General features: G+C 39.1%; 1 protein-coding gene across 1 annotated transcript in view; it reads right to left on the reverse strand.

Annotated features, from left to right (window-relative positions):
- Positions 1–6693: 6693 nt before the first annotated feature.
- RTF1 (RTF1 homolog, Paf1/RNA polymerase II complex component) overlaps positions 6694–20201 on the reverse strand; it is a 30683-nt gene continuing 17175 nt past the window's right edge. Inside the window, 13 exon segments of the mRNA XM_048065198.2 lie at positions 6694–9524; positions 10852–10963; positions 11250–11345; positions 12433–12510; positions 13087–13144; positions 13504–13625; positions 14758–14835; positions 15410–15517; positions 15608–15695; positions 17125–17207; positions 18191–18368; positions 18868–19003; positions 19654–19765. Of these exon segments, the coding sequence (XP_047921155.2) occupies positions 9418–9524; positions 10852–10963; positions 11250–11345; positions 12433–12510; positions 13087–13144; positions 13504–13625; positions 14758–14835; positions 15410–15517; positions 15608–15695; positions 17125–17207; positions 18191–18368; positions 18868–19003; positions 19654–19765 (1356 nt within the window). The 3' untranslated portion in view covers positions 6694–9417.

Below are 20201 nucleotides of genomic sequence, written 5' to 3' on the forward strand. Positions count from 1 at the left end.
TGCTTCTCCAGCCTGTGCAGCCACATGGCTCCCAAGAGGTGAGCCCGTAGCGCTGTTTTATGAGAACAAATCAGCATGAAATAACGTAACGGGTACTCTTTTTATTACCATAGACAAAGTGATATCGCCTTAAGAAACTATAAATCTATATCCTAGTACAAGTAAATATTTGAAGCCGGTATTATTTTTTGGTAAGTTTCTGATAGACAATCCATAGCACTGCGATTTCTGACACTGCGCCCACAACATCTGTATCTATCATTAAAATGGTTCTACTAAAAACAAATTATTACACATTTTAATTATATTATTGTATTTTGATTTATAAACACTGATAGTGAAAAGCAAATAGAGAATGAGGATAAAGAACAAATACTGGAAGTTTCTCCATACTAGTTTTTCCACACAGACAAGATGTAGTTGAAGCTGGCCTTCATGTACTGTACTAGCACTGCAAGGAAACAGCAATACTTGAAAATAAAAAGAATGTAAAAAAAACTTTACCGGAAAATCCCAATTTTAATGGAACACAGGGTGCTTAACCACGAAAATGTTATCAAAACCTGACACTTGGTTTGTTTATAAAACACATGACTGCAGGAGCCTGGGCTGACTCTGCAGGTAGTACCACTGCTGAATGCAGGCTTGAGAACACCATGGAAAATCGCTGCTGCTTGCTCCCTCTGCATGGCTGCAGCCCCTGCACTGAGCTGCTCTGCTCAGGGTGGAGCAGAGGAGAAGGCTGGACCCAGCAGGCTGGAAGGCAAACAGGAGAGAAGAGAGCCTGGCTGGAGGTGGCAGGGTATGGTACTGGGGCCCCCGGGCGTGAAGAAGCAGTCAAACTCTGCAGAAGAAACCAAAGGGTGATTCAGGACCCTTGAGAGTGTTTGCACAAAGCTTCACTGAAACCTGAGAAATAGCAAGGCAGAAAACATGAAGGTGCTTGTCTGCAAGACATTTAAACCGGCCATAGATTAGAGGCAGGAGTCAGCATCTCATTAATAATGAGATGATTAGTAGGGTGTGGACAAGAGACAGAGAGCCTTGAAAGTAAAGGCATATAGCCCACGTTTGATGTACTTAGAAAAGTATATCCCAGAAAAAAATAATCAGAAAGAAAGAACAGATAATACGTTATCAACCTGACTGCAAGAAATGAGATTTTATGACAAGTCCTCAACAGAACTGTCTTAAAATTAAAGAAACTGGCAATGTCACATGGCCACCGTATGACAGACTCTGTAACCATTTCCCCACAATCTTTTCTCAGGACAGCACGGTTCAGTCAGCTGAGCCCTGGCAGCACTGGAGCTGGTGAACACGACTACCTGCCAGAGGAATGGTGCTCGTTCTCCCACATCAGCAAAAACCCCGCACTGGTTCTGCTCACACCTCTGTAAGCTCAGGCCAGCAGCCAGCTAACTTAAAGCAGCCAGCTTGAGGTTGATGGCTGGGCAAGCACTCAGACCCTATGCTGCTCATGTTGCAGTTTGCTCTCTTGTTCCCAGTAAGTGGAGGCTTTGAGAACTATCACCGACATCTGCTCACCAGAAACGTACCTGTGCTACCCAAATTGAGAAATACTTGAACATCCATTTCCCCCAGTTATCAGAAACTTATTTCTCTTAGTTCCTCTTCAGGCATTTATTGCATGGCAAAAGAAAGAGAACATCAAGATCTTCAGCAACAAGTCAGGTACTTTAAAGTCTACAAACCCAACCTACAATTCCTCTGCAAATGTTGGATGCAATGAAGACGATCACAATTTCTTGTTGCACTTTGCTCCTCCTCCCATAGGCTCTTACCAGTGAGTCTTAAGAGTGCTCCTCTATCTTCTCTTGGCTTCTACCCACTTGTGAAAACTGCAGTGGTTTGTGTCGCTTTGCTCTTATCTTGGTTTCAAAAGAGATTGAACAAACCCAGAAAAGGTTGGTCCATTGGTGATTAAGTGTAAACAGTTTCAAAACAACCTCTGGTTCTGGATGTCCCTGAACTGTGGATGTTGAGAAGCTGGGATAAGATATTCAGGGGGAAAAAGAACGCCGTGCCCTATTTCTTATACCACTACCCGAGACAGGATAATGGCCCAAAGGGACAATTTGATTAGACTCAGCATCGCAGCTCTGCTGCCCTTCCCCACCTAGAAGAGGAATGCTGTTTCTCACTCAGAGTGATGGAATATTCCCTGGCAGAACTTCTGACAGTAACTCCCTTCTTGTGGGAGCCCTTCCCCATCTGGCATCTCTCCTCCACTTGACTGATTTGCAGGATTTTAAGTCCCTCCTGTTGGTAATCTATTAGAAAACCTACTCTATTTCTCCCTCACCACAAAATTTTCCTGTGAAACATTCAGCCCCTTGATAGAAAAGAGAAAAATCAGTCTCTTACAGCCTAGTGAGACGTTTATGATGGCTGTATGTCTGTCCCGTACAGGAATTCTTTACTTTTTCAGAGAGATCCTTACAAGGATCAATTTAAAGACCAAAAAGAATATTCTGCAAAACTTCTGACCCTCCAGACTGATTAACAGCTTCAAGATTCTCCATGCTTAATTTGTGGAAACTGAATGTAGTGCTCTCTATAGTACAGACAGTATTCTCTCTTCACAATCCACTATTGCCCAGAACCAAAAATTTCACCTTTAGGTTTTGGTAAGTGTTTTACAATAACAAATAAGCATTCCTACTCTTTTTCTTCTTGATAATGTAAGAAGTGGCTATTTGATTGAATTTTTTTTTTCTTAGCTCTGTTCACATCTGTGAAGGTAAAGGCTAGGATCAAGACATAAGAGACAAAAAAAGTAAACATTTCTCTGGTTGTAAGCTAGAGCACCAACCCGAATCGCTCAGCAAGAAAGCCAACAGACCCTTCCAAAACCAAGCAAGCAAATGGAACAATTTCTCTCATATCCAGAGACTGCAGTCTTAGTCCTCCCACACCAAGAGAAATCCCCTCAAAAGCTCACCATTTGCTGTCCTTTGTCAGCATTAAAGCACCTTGCCTTATAACAATAACCCAAGTGCTAATCCATTTAAAGGAGATTGGTCAAATCATGTGGCTCAGTTCACTTTCAAAAAAGTAGTCCTCCCTTGATTCTGTTTTTGTACGCGTGTTTCCTCTTCACTAATACCTACTCTATTGTCTCAAAATTTTTAAGCAGTAATTTCAGCCACAGAACTTCTGGACCAGAGCCACTAGATGTTCTAAATACTGAGCCTTCATTGTCTTCCATTTATAGACACAGGTACAGGTAAGACGTTTTCATCAACTCTACGTGAATTATTTTATTGAAGAACCTACAGGCTTGCGATGTGGTTGATTTCCTGGATGATGTGCATGCTGTAGCCATTTATTACTCATTAAAAAAAAAAAAGATTTTCAAAGCCCCACGGGCTCCTCGAAGTGACATTTTTGTGTGTGGTTGCCCAGGTGGATGGTTACCAAGGCTACCTGACATGGCTGAGCAGTGCTTTGCCTCTGATTTGTCAGGTTCAGCTTGACAAATCGATTCTTTTTATTACTGAATGATTTTCTACAATACCACGTTGGTCTTTTCCCAGGATTAATTTCCAGCTACAGTAAAAAGTTAAGAGCAAAAATATACATATAGAATTTTATAAAGAAACCAAAGGCAATAGGAAAATCGAGGCCCATTTTTTCCAGCATCTAATCAAGTACAGCTGTGTACGCTGTGCAAACCAGTGCCAAAAAGCTTGTGAAGGCAGTTGGAGAGGGGTGCTTAGAAGCCACCACTGAGCTGAGGGAGTTGCTCAGCATATTCAGTAGCAAAAGTTGACTCCTCATCCTCCTGAGCTCAGGGGACTGGAAAAACAAGTCAAGGGAGCTAGAGAACAGATCCCAGGTTTCCACAGGTCAGCCTTTGAGACGCTGCTTTTCACTCTCCTTGTGACTCAGGTACTGCAGCCCCAGTATTGCTGGATCGATGCTCCCTGCACCACAGACATTGCTTTCTTGGAGCCCTGCGCTGCCCCAGCACAGAGGGGGAAGGATACAGGACAAGGGGACCGTTGGAAAAGTTGCATAACTGACAGGCTCTCCCTTTAGGCCAGTTTTTCAGATGTCATAAAACGGTTGATTTCAAGGTGGAAGTTGAGGAACAGAGAAAAACAAAGGGGCAATAAGCAGCCTTCAGAATTCAAATGCTCTCTAAATTTGAGGTCATAACTTACAGTTAACAACCAGCCATCGATAAACTCATCATGACCCATTCTATGCTGGATAACAATGGATCCCACTATACACCACTTCCTGAAGAGAGCTGGACTGGAGAAATCACCCAGGCTGTCTCTGCTCACCATTCAAAATTTTGGCATGTGGCATTCTGCAAAGACCTCAGTCTCAGCTTCCAGTAAACAGCACAAAATAGGCACCAAGGGAAAGTCTTGAACTGTGACTTTGCAATTCAGGTCACCCGCAAATGAAAATATTCACCATTCTCCCTATATACTTTGCTATCCTCAGCTTCTTATCTTTGATCACTTCACAAAATATTATGAAACTTTGCCATGGAAATTAAAAAGACCACCTGAATCGATCAACTAATCCAGATACAAAACTGAAAATGATTGCTGTTTTTGAACTTCATTTATTCTTTCTCAGAGAAAGAATTCATTTACTCAAATCTTCAAGTTTGCCTTGATAATGGAAAAACAGGTTTGCCTCTATAGTCTGTTATGATACTTCCTGGTGTAGAACCTCATTACACAAATAGCTACTCTGTTTTTCATGACTGGTATGCCCTCAATGCCAAAGAAATAAAACTTTTTGTTTTTTTAGTGCTTATGTTACATACAAGCCACTTTTCTAGTCACAGAGGTAATTTTTCCCCCAAATCAAGGGAGTCTACAGTGTTACACCAACTGTTGAGCATGTGTTTGTGCTAACTGCAGCCAAAGTAATCACTGCATTAGGGCCACTCTTGGGGGAATATCTAATTTTTCATCATAACGTTCCACAGCATAGTTGGGATGTGTGAGCAACAGTTTTGTTCTGACTGTCATACCACCAAACACCTAAATCAGTTGTTGCTTGAATAAAATGAGAAATACCTGGGATACATAAGGAGCTGAGGATGTACAAGAACTGCCACCTTTGAGCAGTGTCCGCAGGTGAGCTGCCGAGTCATTCACATTCAGGCTGCTGCTTCCCAACAGCTTCTGCTCCTCCACTACAGCTTCCAGTGGAATGCCTAAAAACTGATAGCCATGCATCTGGTTTTAGGAGCTGATTTTTTTATTATTATTATTATTTTTTTTACACAGTAATTTCACTTTGATAAATAATGCTAGTGAATTACCTGTTGGCAGACCTGCCACCAAGAAGAATTACAAAGAAGGGATGAAGAAGTTGATATTTATGCTGTTGCACTTGAGTCCAATACACTTTTGTCCCCATTTGGGGCATAACGGCAATTACACGTTTATCCGCAGTCATGAAGGAGAGCAAACAAATGATTCAATAACGGTCCTTTCGTAAAGCACAAAGTCACAACAATCAGGGATTTCAGATAAAGCTTTATCTGTTTGATTTTGGGGCATGTTTTACAACTGTTGAAATCCCCCCTCTCCCTCCTGCGCTCTTAAGTTAACGTCTTAGGATTTCTTTCCTGCAACTTGCACCATAAAACAAGTCACAATGATCTTATTCATGTTGTCTGCAAAGGCAGACCCTCTCATATTCTGGTCATTATATGACTACAGCCTCATGACAGAAAATAACCTGTATTCTTTGCTTCAGTGTACATTACTTAGCATTAGGTTGTATTTATGAACCTCATCTGAAACAAGTAACCTTGCCAGCTGTTAAAACTACACCTGCAATGTAACTTAAATACCCTATCCACCCTTGTTTTCTGTAGAACAAGCTGACAGAGGCTTACCAATAAACCAAAAGGCAAAAAGCCGAAATCCAAGATGACTTCTACATGTCTGTTTATTCCCCAGTACGTAAAACTAATGAGGTATTCTGTAAGCCCCTAATTTTCAGTTCTCACCTTCTGCTAAAGCAGTTTCTTCTCACAGAAATTTAATTCATTTTCCTTTGAGGGATAAGAGCACATCCCATGTTTTCCTTTGAGTGACTATCCCTCCCAAAGCCAGTTAAAAATTGACAACCCACCCGCAAGACTGTTTATGCTAAGATTTCTTTAAAATCTGTGACCTGGCATGGCAGCTTAAAAGCATACTCGTTTTAAAAAAGCTCATGAGGAGGAAAACTTCAAAATGCATTTTGTTCAAGTACATCAAAGGAACACTTAGCTAATCAAGTCTCAGTTACAGTCCCAAGTACAGTCTCACTCCATCTCAATCAGCAGCTTTTCTAAGCTCAGTTACATGCTTTAGCAGCTTTGATTACAAAAATAGCTTGGATTTCTACAAGACAAGCAAAGTTTGTATATTTAACAAGATGCAGCAGAAATGCAAGAGAACTGACCTTCCAACAGGCTCCATTTGATTCTAGTGGTAAGGAGCAACTCTGGTCATCAGAGTGTGATCCAGGAGTAAACAGCTCCTCTTGCAAAAGAAAGGCCTTATTTTTCATTAGTTATTTTACGGTGTTAGCATTTTATTTCTTAAATTTCCAGTGTTTCCAAGTGTTAGTTTCTGAAAAAATCAAACTTCCACAAACAGGAAACTCTTACCACCTCAGATCAAGGGATAAACATAATCAACCTTATTAAACCAACAAACCAAGTTTATTTATAGAAGTCTGTACAATTGTAATGAACTATGCTAGGACACCAATGAAACAAAGCAAACAAATCTCTCCCTAATGAGCGGGAGGTGTAGTCACTCACCTTTACATGCACTTAAAGGAAAAAAGATTACAGCTTTCATAAACAGTTCCGTAACTATTCGGAGTACTTTCTTGATGTATTATCCTCAGTATAAGAGAGTTGCACAATACTTTACTGACTGTTGCTTCTCTCAAAAACAGCATTTCAGCAGCATCTAGAGACTTTGAGAGGGTAAGTGGCAGTTTGATAGTTGCAGATAAACAGGTCATAGCCCATCATTCATTGCCGCATTCTTAACTCCCTACATCTCCTGTTTTGTCTCCACTAAAAGTTTCTTGCAACACTGTACAGGTCAGGTCTCATTGATATTTTTGACTGCAGTACAGACTACTTGTGCGTTACCAAAAGTAGAAGTTCACTAATACCAATGCATCAAGGGCAAGCGTATTCAAAATACTGAATCTGAGTTAACATTACCTTCAGAGACCACTGTTCACTGCACCCCAGAGCTCTGAGGCATTGCCATGGGAAAATCAACTTCTGAGTTGCTTGATTTTGCAATTATTTCTGCAAAGCATTGGAGAGTGATTATTTTGAAAACTGGCTATTGCAAAATAAGTTTTGATTTTTTTTTATTACAAATCTTTAACATCATTGAAGTTGTTGAGAAAACAAAATCATGTCAAATGCATATCTACACAGTGAATCACGATGTCTCCTATGAAGTTATCACGGTATTCCATGGATTCCATAAATCCACTCTTAAAAAAGTTAAAAGTACATATACGTGAGAGCCTACAACAACTCCAGAGAAGCTGCTAAAAAAGGCCATCAAATAAAGCAGTCTATGGTTACATATTTACAGAATAATCCACGTGTCCTAGAATTATGGACTATTCAGTAAATAAGTACTGAAGTATCCCTAATTTGTTTACATGGTAGATTATAGCTGCTTCATAGGTTGATTTTCTTTTTATACACAGTTCATAGTATCAATCTGCACACAATTACATGATGTTTCTTTAAAGCTACTGTTAAAAAAGGAATAAGAGAAAGTTAAGTAAGAACTAGATTAAAGTTTCATTAAGAATCCAACAAGAAAGTATCAAACACAGGTTCAGACATAACCAGTGTATGATTTCAGAAAAATAGTAATGCTCTGACACAAAAAGAGCATCAGCATTTTCCCTCTTCGGGGTCCCCCAGAAACATTCCTATCCAGCTCAGTGCTTAAGTTAGCATATTCATACTGGCCTGAGTAGGAACAAACACGTGCTTGCACGCTTACCTGAACGAGGGCCTCTACCTTCTAGACTTCTAATTCTCTTTTAATTTAGTTCTTAGCTCCATATATTCAGTTGTATCTTGTTTGGAAAAGCTCTTTTTAAATGTCACTTATATTTACACTTTGATTTTTTTTTATTTTTTTTTAAAACACCTGAGTGATAATTGAGCTGTCACCTTGTGTCCAGTCAAATATTTCATAAAGCCATACAATTCTTGTGCTAGTGTTGCACTCCACTTGTACCAGTTTATATATGAAAAATGCACATCAGCTACCTCTCATACATTATCCACTGACCTTTCCACTGTGTCCTTACGGTGCCCTTCCCCTTTCACACAAAGTGATTTTATTTTAAAAAATTTTTGTTTGTTTGTTTCATAGAAGCCTGGTTTAAATGGTTCACAAAGCAAGAAACAAACGTGAGCTAGAGCCCAGTGAAGACACGATGACTTAACAAATACGTAATATTGGAGGCTTGTAGAAGAAACTAAAGCCCAGCCAATGAGCACCCCAGGGGCATCCCAGAAAGAGCTACTCCACTCAGCTAAAGCTGGAGACTCCAGATGTGCTACAGATGACAAGTCCCACATCAAGAGCTGTGTACCTCTCTCTCATCAGTAAAGTGAAAGTAAAAAAGGGAACATGAAGTTAAACAGCTATATCAACCAAGCCGTTTTAGTAAGAAGAATCACATTTAATGAGTTTCTTTCTTGCAATTTCAGATGCTCAAGTACAGCTGGTAGAAATTCAAAACAGCCGTAAAGAACTGTGACAGACGGATACAAATAGTACTGCAGCTTAAAAATGATAAAAAACACCTGAAAAAAAGTCACACAACCCTCCCAAAAAAATTTACACTTTGAACCTAAGCCAGTTTTTGAAGATTCCCTTCTCCAAAGCTAGGATGAAGGAGGAAGAAGAGGAGGAAGAAAGTGCAGATGACCTTCCAGCCACAAAGGTCTTGCGCCAATGTTTATTCACTGTGCCTGTGGTGGTATGTAAGGGGAGATCACCAAGTGCTGATTCTGCGACCACCAAGAGATTCCTACGGAAATCCAGACCTCAGGCTAATACTGAACACAGAGTAGACCAACGAGCTGCATCAACAAAAAAAAAAAACTCAAACTAAAAGAAATGGGAAGACCCCAAATAGCACAGATCCACATTTGTGAGGGGGGCAGGAGGAAAGGGCAAGAAGGGAGGTCTATACAGTAAATAGTTGAATGGTTTATGTTACAGATGACTGGCAGTTTTAAAGAGTCTCTTCCCAGCTCCATTGCTGCTCCGACCCAGAAGGGAGAACTGAAAAGGGAGGAAGAAAAGGTAGGACATCATCATGGAGCATGCAGGATCAGAAGCAGCAGAGTGGGCATGCTCAAATAAGCCCCCGCCTCTTTTTGTAGTCCTCCAAATTCAACGATCTCCGAGGGGCACCATCTTTTGCTGGTGGAGCCTTGGAGGTGATGGCCAGTGCCTTAGATTCTGTTGGGGATAAGAGAAGAGTGAGGACCAAAATAAATGAGAACTACAGATTTTTACTTCTTGTTTTTACTGACAACTTCACCACAAAATCACATTTGGCTTCTCTGGTATGCATGAGGTTAAAAGTTAAGCAACCAGATACTGGCTATGTTATCTTCAAAGATAAAGCACATGCAAATTTCACTCCATTTGTTAAACTTGCTTTCTGCCAATAAAAGTACTTTCATTTCTTAAGAAAACTACTCTGCAGCATATTGAAATCACAATATACATGGAGCCTTTCGGCTCAGATCTCAGATCTTCGATAGATCACCATCCATAAGAATAGCAAGCACAAAAGAGACAAAAAACGAGATGGAAGTAAGACTTCCTACCGATGTCTACAACACACAGCTTACACACACTTCAAATAATCCCAGTTCTTCCATTATGAAAGAAGACTGCACTAAACAAGATACAAGTGTTGTCAAAAACAAAACCACCATCCATACTTAAACCTGTATCTATATTGTTTCTCTCTCACACTCTTTTCAGCCTCCTTTCTAGTTTTCAGTGTTCTTCTGTGCCTAGCCCTTATCTGCTTGCCAGCTTCCTGAAGTTCATAATTCGCATTCACACTCCTATTCTTGCCACTCTACCAAATTCTAGTCTTACATCCAGGATTCCAATCTTGATCTAGTTTGGAAGGACTCAACCTCTTCTACTTTCCCTTCTTTATAAGATTTTAAATGTATATCTGTTAAGTACACCTTAATTCCCTTTCCCAATATTTTGGTCCCCATAAAATTTTGCTTCAACACTATGGGGAATACTAAAGTCAGTGAACAGCAGCTTGATTTTTGAACCTGCTGCTTTACCAATGCTTTATCCACACAGTGCATACACAGATTACGGAATAGGACATTACAGATACCCAGAGCTTATCTGGTTTCAAAAGCGACTAGAAAATCTGTAGAGTAAGTATCAGAGTAGATATCAAAGCTTATTAAATACAACACACTCAGATGTTCCTCAAGGATTACAGAAGCCACAGATACTGTAGACTGGAAGAATATATCAGAAAACTCATTACCTCCTTTTCTCCCTAGGCATTTGGAGCAAGGATACAAGTATATACAGGCTTTCAGTGTAACACAATCCAGCTACTATTGTTTTCTCAGTGAATGTCGCTAGCACACACACCTCTCCTCCTCAATTCACGATACCATGAAGACAAACACAGATCCTTTGCTCCCATTTTCAAAAGCCCACCACTGACTCTGAAAAAACTAAGCTCTACCATAATGATCTGGGCAATCACACCCCTAAACTCAACTGGAAAACGTACCAGAACTGGGAACTTGAAGATCAATCTTTACATCAAAGTCATGTACTTTGAAAAGATCTTCCGAGAGATCACTGGCTGATTTAGAGTTCACATCTTTATCCTTCCCTTGACCCTGGAAGAAAAATAAGTAAATTTCCAACCCTTATGTGTCTAGACAAAGGTAACGAGAATACTTTTCACCCCAGCTTTCATCACAAACATATTTAGTTTAGCTTTCACAGTGCTGGAGAAACTTAAGTTTCTTTCCCCGTGGAAAAAAAAGCTGTTCTATAATAATGCTTTGCAGCATACTTACTTCTAGAGCTGAAGCATGCACATCTACTATTAGTCATAAGCTTCTAGAGCAAAGCTGCGATGGTAGGAGGGAACACGAAACAGAATCAGAAAACGAAACTTGCCTTACTCATGTCCTTTGGAGCATCTGGTAGTACACCAGATCCATATTTTGCATTTAGCTGTGCAAGGATGGCAGCTTGTACAGCAGGATCTCTGGACTGCAGGGGGAAATAAAACACTGTATTTAAATTGGTGAAAACTATACTGCCATTTTGTTGAGACAGTGCTCATATCCATTAATATAAAACCAAAAGAAGACCTAGATCAGTTAGCCCAGTCTTCAGGATCTTAAGGACATTTTAAGATATCCTGATACCTATGTAATGCATCTGGTAGTACTAAACTAAAAAATTTCCTCAGAAAGTCTTTCTTTGAGGAGACAGTACATTTCTGTGACTGGTCTTAAAACTGTCCTCAGATAGGATTGCTTTTAGCTTACAGTTCTGGCTGAAACACTCTACTAGTGACAAAATTATTAAAATACTTTTCTTTACATCGTAATAGTTGTCTACCATAATAAATCTACTCAACAACTATGATTCTTCTTTCTAATAAATAATTATTTATTTCAGGCCCTGCAATAAAATCTATTTCCTTGTTAATTTGTAGAGACTGACAAGATCCCACTCGACCTTTTTTTAAGTACTGATACTAGAACTGTATACTATTTCAGAACATGCTTCAAAGCCTAATCGTTTAGAAGTAAGAGCTGATCACTCAACTTTTTTATCCATCATTTATACAGCTATGGATTGCAATAGCAGGTTTTGCCACTATCACAGTGGAAGTTTGTGTTAAACTACTTTATTCATCACAGGCCCTAAATGCCTAGTCTCTTCTTTCCTTTCACAGATCTTTAAAGAAAATCTCAACCAACTAGAAGCAAAACTCACACCTAAAGAAAGCTGTCTTCCCAAAGCTAACTAAATCTGTGTAAAGAGTAATTCTACATATAAGAATTTGCTACAAAAATCCAAGGCAGAGTTGCACCTCCATGTACATGCTCATATCACTCATGTCCTTTATGGTTTTATGGAGAAAAAAAAGTACTGCTTTTTCCTTTTTGGGGGATAGTGAGACTAGAATTTCACTCAATTATATCTCACCCTGGAACCCCCTGAGCGTTGATAGCATATGGCACAGTTAGGAATGAATACAAATAACATTTTCCATCCTAATCCCTGCATTACATTGGTTACTGTTTTTCTGCATATTGCCTCAGTTGAACTTGAATATTACACTCACATTAGACACTATTGTGGGCTTGCACTGCCGCCTAGTAAAGGGGTCCATTTGTTGGTTTTTCATACTGTGACTTTCAGCCTGAAGAAGAAGCACATTGTTTTGCAGTTAGCTACTTGCATGGTTATAAATCCTCCCACAGCACCACACCCATGCAGGTACTCACCAGCAATATATAATGTCAAGGTTAGAGAGACAAAAATAGTAACAGCATTACGGACCAGAAAGATTTTGTAACACCCACAATCCTACACTTCACAGAGCAAAACTGCCCTTACCGAATACAACAGAACATAGCCACATAACTTGCAAGGTAACTGAGGCTTAAGTATTTGTTAAGAAGCTTAACTGTTCTTAATAGAAGCGTCACCACAGAGAATTGACTATTTCGTCTGCTATTTCATTCCCTGAAGTCTCCTTTCCGATTTTTTCCCCCCTTACAGAATGCGCTAAGTCACTATTACAGTCAGTAGTCTCCTGACTGAGTTGATCATAAAGATAAAGCAATTTGCTTAAAACAAACAAAAAAGTCACATCACTTGCCTATATAAAAGGTGTTATGAGATCATTAAAAATGAGTAATTTCATCATGCAATTATCTTGCTATGCATCATTTCATCTCTCTATGCACAGAAGTATTAATTTGGCATTATTTACCACGAGAGCCTTCTCAGACTCAACGATATTCCACTCTCTATTTCTCTGGTTGATGTAACTGCAGAAGAAAAAAAAGAAGAGGGGAAAAAGAAAGCGATTGTCATTTGTCAACCTCTATACAATAAAATGCCCATCAGCATTTTTACATCTTCGTCTGATTACAAATTCCTCTTACACAACACAACTGCTATCCCGGTTATGAGTTTTTATTTTTGACAGTTTTAACTGAATGACACATAAAAGGAAGTGGAGAGAGGCAAAATCCAACACAGATATCATGATATAAGCTTCATGAATACACTGTACAAAAAAAGGAAACAAAGCCTTACAGCTAGATCACTACCGATTTAACTGATTTCTCTGTGTCTTTTGGTTGATACTATTTTAGAAAGAAAATTCCCAATATCTGTTTCTTACCTGATTGCAGAAATGTTTTTTGTTCGCTGACGATCCAGGGCTTCTGCTCTCTCCTCAAGTTCATTAAGCTGATCTTGAATCTGTTTGGCCTTATCTTGGTCCCCCAAGTCCTCAGCCATGGCCTTCAACCAAACAATAATTCATTAGGCACTACTCTTTACCACAGTGCCAGTCAGAGAAATGAGTGATAGACACGCAAATCAGCCAGCTAACCCTATTCCAGTTGCAGATGTTCTAACCCCATATACTAAGAATATAGCAGAGAGCTAAAGTTTCCCTTCAACTTAAAGCAAAACTGGACCTCTCTTTCTGAAAAATTCCATGAACCTTTGAAACCCCTGAAAGTAAAGACGACTTAGGAACACTAGTCTCAGAAAGATTAAGTGAGTTGTCCTAGTCAAAGTTTTAATATTGCTGTTTGTCAGCCAAGGAAGAGACCGATTATTTCTTCAATTGTGAGTTGCGACTTATTTAAGCAAGTTGGAGGGTCCCCTACTAAAACATCAGACAACAACAGTAGCTTATTATGCCACCTGGTGACAACAAAAGGCAATTGCACTCCTCTGCACTGTCAAACTATTTACAAATTCATGCAGAGTAAAAAATGACTAAACACTACAGTTAAGTCAAAGAATATAGAACTAATGATTAACATGATCTCTTTGTTTTTACTCTGCATGAAGCATGAGGGTCTTGAAAAAGGGCTGCACAAACAAAAACAATGTTTTATATCTTTGTCCTCAGAGATACTTAAGACTGCTTGTTTACTTGACTTCTGGGCTTTGACTTCTCAGAACTGTTAGGTCTATGCATTCCAGAAAGGTTACATGTAAACCAGTTTAGGGGCAAGTAAATCCGTTCAGTGTATTCTTTTCAATACAAATTACTGGTCACAGCAAAATAAAAACTCAGTCAACACTGAGCAAAAGACAATTTAACACTAGTTTTGAAGTCAACTTTCAAGTGTTACTAGTGAGTACCCTGCAAAAAAGGTAAAGGGAAATCAGTCCCTGAAGTAGAACTACTTAACTTCCAGTATCAGCTAGTATCATTGGCAATTGTCCTTAATGAAGGAATGCAACAGCTTAAACTGGATTCTAAGTGTTCTGAACCCAGCAGTGAACCTTGAGAGCTGCCTCTTAACTGCATAGTTCAAGTCGAGCTTACTGCTGACTTCTGCCAAAATCCAGATGAGCTCCAGTTCTTCTAAATCAAAGACTGCATTAAGCTTGCAGGCATCATCTTATCTCTCACCTTCTCCTTTAACAGCTGAGTTTTCTTCATAGCATAATTTGGAGGGGCTTTTCTGAACCTTTCCTTCTCTTTCACAATCTGTAAGAACCAGAAGAAACAGCAAGGATATGCAGGTATGAAATGTCTACTTTAATACTTAGACACTAGAAGCAACAGATCAATATCACCTAAGAAATGTACTTACTGCCATAGAATTTTACTCATGCTCTTTCTCTGCTTCTGTTTTTAATTTGTGAGTTGGTAATGAGTTACAGCTCCTTCCCCCTCACTTACGACCTATAAAAATCTGATGCTAATCACATTTGGTCAGTATGAAGCAAATATTAAGCTGCAGAAACTGTGATAAATGTATCTATGACGATGCTGTTAGCTTTCCAGAACTTGAGAACTAAGTTGCCACACTTGGGTTAGGAGTTCAAAGCTGTGCAACACAAGTTGAGGACGAAGGTAGCAGGGCACAAAGGATGAAGTAAAGCAGCAGTCAGAACCAAACAGCTGGATCACCAAGCTACTCTATCCAGTTATGCAATTTCATTTTCTTCTTAGGAAGAAGATACCATGAAAATTTTGCTCGGTAAGAGCTAACGCTCTACTCCATGAGTTCCTTCCACCTTTAAGCATTGCAAGAGCCTCACTACAACACACTGTTTACCTCCTCAATGTCCTGGTCATTAAACTTGTAGTTGAGTGCTTCTTTGATGGACACTTCCTTCTTGTTTATCTCATCTAGTGTGGGTAGCTGCATTCCAGCAGAGAACATCTAAATACAATAACAAGTTTTTTACAATTTTTACTTAGAATACCCCTGGCGGAAGGCTGCTTAGAAGATACTGAAGTCTGGCAAACTTACCGCTTCCTTCCACTTCATGAACTCACTTTCAGTAAATTCCTGATTTGAGACAAACTCCAAACGAAACACACGCTGATCACTGCCATGCCTGCAACAAGAAAATGCAACATCCCTTTCTTATGGTACAGAGCTGTGGTATTTTATCTTTAAGTAATAAATTGACTCATGAAGCCCCAAAACAGACACTTAAGGCTACTCTTAGCTCATGTGCTATCTATTCTTAACTTCAGTAAGGTCTAACAGAGTTTGGGAGCCTAAGTCAGCTCTTAGTACCAAGTAGTTATACAAAGGAATACTTGACACCAAGTTTGCAAGAAACAGTCAGTTAAGCAAGTAATACGCTCAGTAGTAAAGAGAAACAGACTTAGAATCTTAGAATGCTTCAGGTTAAAGATCATCTAGGTCCAACCCCCCTCCCTGACAGAGTCCCTTCTCCTGTTTTCTTTTAGGCCCTCTTTAGGTAATGGAAGGATGCTGTAAAGTCTCCCCAAAGCCTTCTCTTCTCCAAACAGAACAACCTCAGCTCCCCCAACCTGTCTTCATAGGAGAGGTGTTCCAGCCCTTTGATCATCCTCAACTTATCTCACACCTGAACCATAAGTACCCTGTTTGGTGACCCATCGCATGATGTTAGGAAACAAAGTTCTTTCATGTTTGGACCAGTAGAAATCCCCTGCAGGCAGTACTGAATTATACATTGCTGGAGCCAACCCCTGCACGATTTCTCATTCATTGGCTAATCAAGGGCCAGTAAGCCTTAGAGACTACATTCTGTGGAGCTATACCAGCTGAACTACCATACTGCCACTAACCACTACCAAACTTAGTTGCCACAGTGTAAATTTCAGTCAAAACATGAGCTCTCTCCTGAAGTAGCCTAAGAAGCTATTCTATGTCATGATGGATTTAGATAAGACTTTTTTGTTACTCCACATTTGCACCCACATCTATTCTCCACATACTTATCTGTTTCTCCCAAATGGTTAATATCTTCTTGACCTATCTTATCAGGATGTTTTGTATTGGAACTGTTAAACCCCATCACACAATCCTTATAAGTGCTGTTAGAACAACTGACAAATCTGATACTATATTCAGCTTCTTCCCTACAAAACACTATTTCTGTCGTAACACATATACCAGACCTCATCATGTATGCCTTTAAATGATGCATATTTCTAACACCTGATTATAGCAATGGTGGTGAAAACATAGGAAAAATATGGCAAAGTTCAAGAGGTCTATATGAGCAATCATGGGTTACTAGTGCAAATAAACTGCTCAGCTGTCAACACAAACACAAATCCCTGCATGAGACTTTTTATGATTTAATTATGCATACATGTTAGAAAACAATAAAAAGAGAACAATAAAAACACAAAAAAGCATCCTAACAGTAAGTCATTGCAAGGCCCAGTTTGTTTTTCAGATCTCATCCCCAAACCACCCAGGGAACACTGCATGCTATAAGAAGGACGCTGATTCGTGAACTGATAAGGGTTGCTTTGGTTTCTTACCGCAACTGCAGTCCTTTGTTTGTCCGGGTACCACCAAGTTGGTAAACCTTTGCAGTCTCTACCACACCAGTTATTTCAGCAACCTATACACAAAAGAAAGGATGCAAGAGGTTTTTGTGTGTGTTCCTAGAACATATCTGACATATTTAAGCCTTTTCACTAGACATCAAAAACCTTATTCTAATTAACAATTCTAACTACATCAAAGGTAACAGGACTCTTCAGTGTACATTATCAGGTACTGAATCAGTTCACCATGTATCACCTTTGAGTTGGAAAACTGTATAATCAGAAAGCTTGATGCATTTTTGTATCTTCTCAGTCTACCTCCTAGCCAAATGATATGCACCTTCCTGTTTTCTTTAAATTAACCCTAGTTTAGTTTCCTGTAATGTCCCAAATGAAAAACACTATAGCTATTCACATACTAAATGCAGCCCTTCTGGGGACCATTTTAATGCAATATTAGTCAACATTATTGTATCCTATGATTGTGCAGTTAGAGCAATGAAGCAGAAAAATAAAACTGTGCTCTAAATCACATTCTCTTCTGAAGCTCACTGATGTACTAGAAACCCTTTGTAAAGTGAGAACTGAGACCACACAATAACTAGGGAATATTCCCAGAAATACGGAATGATTCTTACTCATCCTTACTTGGCCAAAGCAGAGTCCTCTACTAGAGGACTCTAGAGAAACTCTAGTTTGCAATACAAATGAAGAGACAAGACAGCATGAACCAAAGCTGAAAGAACAGGTTTTGTTAGTGCTCCATGCTCATGTGATACACACACACATGTATATACCTTGTCATCAATTAGTTTGATTTAAAGGTGAAAATTTGGAAACAGTTTATTGGCCTAACTGGTCCCATAGATTTACTTACCTTTCAAGCAGTCTCCTCCACTCCTCTGGCATCAATTATGCTTTCTGGTTATAAACTTTTTATTTTATTTATTTTTTACATTAACCACCCAAACAACCACAGGTACCACAGAAATACTAAGCTGCAAATACTGTATTACAGCACTACAAAAAGAACTAAATCCTTTGGAACTAAACTCACCCGATAAACAGGTTTGCTGTTGTGATTTCCAATACCAATACGGACAAAGCAACCAGTGACTGTCTTGGCAAAGAAGGGCATATGACACCAGCGTTCCAGCTTGTGTCGCGATAACCGTACTCGGTTCAGTTCTTCAGGCAAGGACACTGGCTGGGATTTAGGAGGAATTTCTTCTTTCCTGATTTGGGAAAGTTGAGAAGGAAAAAGGATGATTACGTCTCTATTTTTTCTTGAAAAAGGGGCCCTGAGCGAGATGCAGCGTAAGTTCTACCTAATAAAATTACTAGTAAAAAAAGTGATTCATCACACGCTAGTTGACCATAGATATATGAATCTTGCGTTAAACCTTTCTTAAGGAGTGCTAAGTCCTAGTGACTACACTTGTTACCCACTACCTCTGCTACCACAAAACAGACTCATGCACCAAGGCAGCTTATAGGCTAATGTTTTAAAATAAGCCAGCATATCTTCCTTATCTGCTAATATACCAGGGTTTTGTAGCTGCTGAACTACAGAACTAAACAAATCTGTAAACAGTGTAAATGGGGCTCAAGGCAACACCTTAGACACACTGATCTGCTCCCAAATAATTCTCTAAAGCAGTATGTACCTACATAAGGTGATTACCTGTGTTTATGAACACACACAATAATCATAGTCCAGCACTTAGTACTTACTCTTCCTCTTCATCAGAGGATGAGGATCTGGATGACCGATCACTTTTCTCACTAGACTTGTCATCCTCTTCCTCCTCTTCATCATCAGAGTATACTTCACTAGTTTTTAATGGCTGTTTTTTTGCAAGCAATTCGGCTGGGGAAGGGAGGAGAGAGAACAAGGAAAAGCAAGCTGTGATTTTTTTTTTGATGAAAGCTTCTTTATAGAGATGAAACCTCATTGATTAAAAAAGTTTAGAAAGCAGCAGTACAACAGATAGCTGTTAGTTTTACATTTGATATAAGTGCCACATGATTAAAGCCACTGGTAGGCTAAGAATGCCATTGTATATACTCAAACTGAGAAACTAAAATAATTTAAACGTATCTTAGATCTCAGTTATATTTATCTTCAGCCTCCCAACTCAACTGCATGTGCCATACAAGATAGGCGTAAGAATTGAATATATACAAGTTAAAACTATCATGATCAGACAATTTATTGTTATTTTGCACAGGAAAAAAAGTATCATATTTGGGGTGGACCACAATTAAAACCCAGTGGACTACTAAGAAAGTTTGCTTTGTTCTCAGACCATTCTGCATGGGGGAAAAAATATAAATAAAGAGCCAAAGGTGCCAAGTAATTTCCTAGGTGATTATGTCGGTCAAAAGACCAAGGAAGACGCAGAGAAGTTCATTCATCCAAGATGCAGGATTGCTGCATTAGTTAAAAACAGACAGTAGCACTCAGAATATTGTAATGAGGTCTCAAAAATTTATAGTTACAGCAACAAGCCTTCATACCTGTTCTGTTCTTCCTTTTCTCTCTTTCTGCTTTTAGCTCTTCCATTGCCTGAGACTTCTTGTCTAGTTTCTCATCCCGCTTTGATCGCCGCTCTTTGTTATGTGACATGACCTAAAAACATGCACAGAAAATCAATCCACACTGAAGTGCAATAATTAAAACAGTTTGTTTGCAGACCTTGAAAACTTAAAATGAAAACTAACAAACTCAATTTTAAAATCGTGGAGTTTTTATGAAAAAACAAACTTCAAAAGTCTAGAGAAGGGGAAATTGATCTGAAGCATATTTCTTTTTTGTACTTAGTATCAAAAATAATTAACATTCATTCTTCAACATTTCTGCCACCAAGTTTTAGTTCCCAAACTCCTCAAGATAATAAAAAAGGACTAGAGAAATAAAATTGAACTACTTCTGCAACTAATAAATCATGAAGAAAAATTGGATAAATGTTAGTCTCACTGACTACTACTTTTGCAAGGCCAATGCACTTGTTCTGTCTTCAGTAAAGACAAAAGATTTGTTAAAAGTACTAAAATCAGAAATAATG

This window comes from Anser cygnoides, chromosome 5, assembly GCF_040182565.1.
Source record: "Anser cygnoides isolate HZ-2024a breed goose chromosome 5, Taihu_goose_T2T_genome, whole genome shotgun sequence".
NCBI lineage: Eukaryota > Metazoa > Chordata > Aves > Anseriformes > Anatidae > Anser > Anser cygnoides.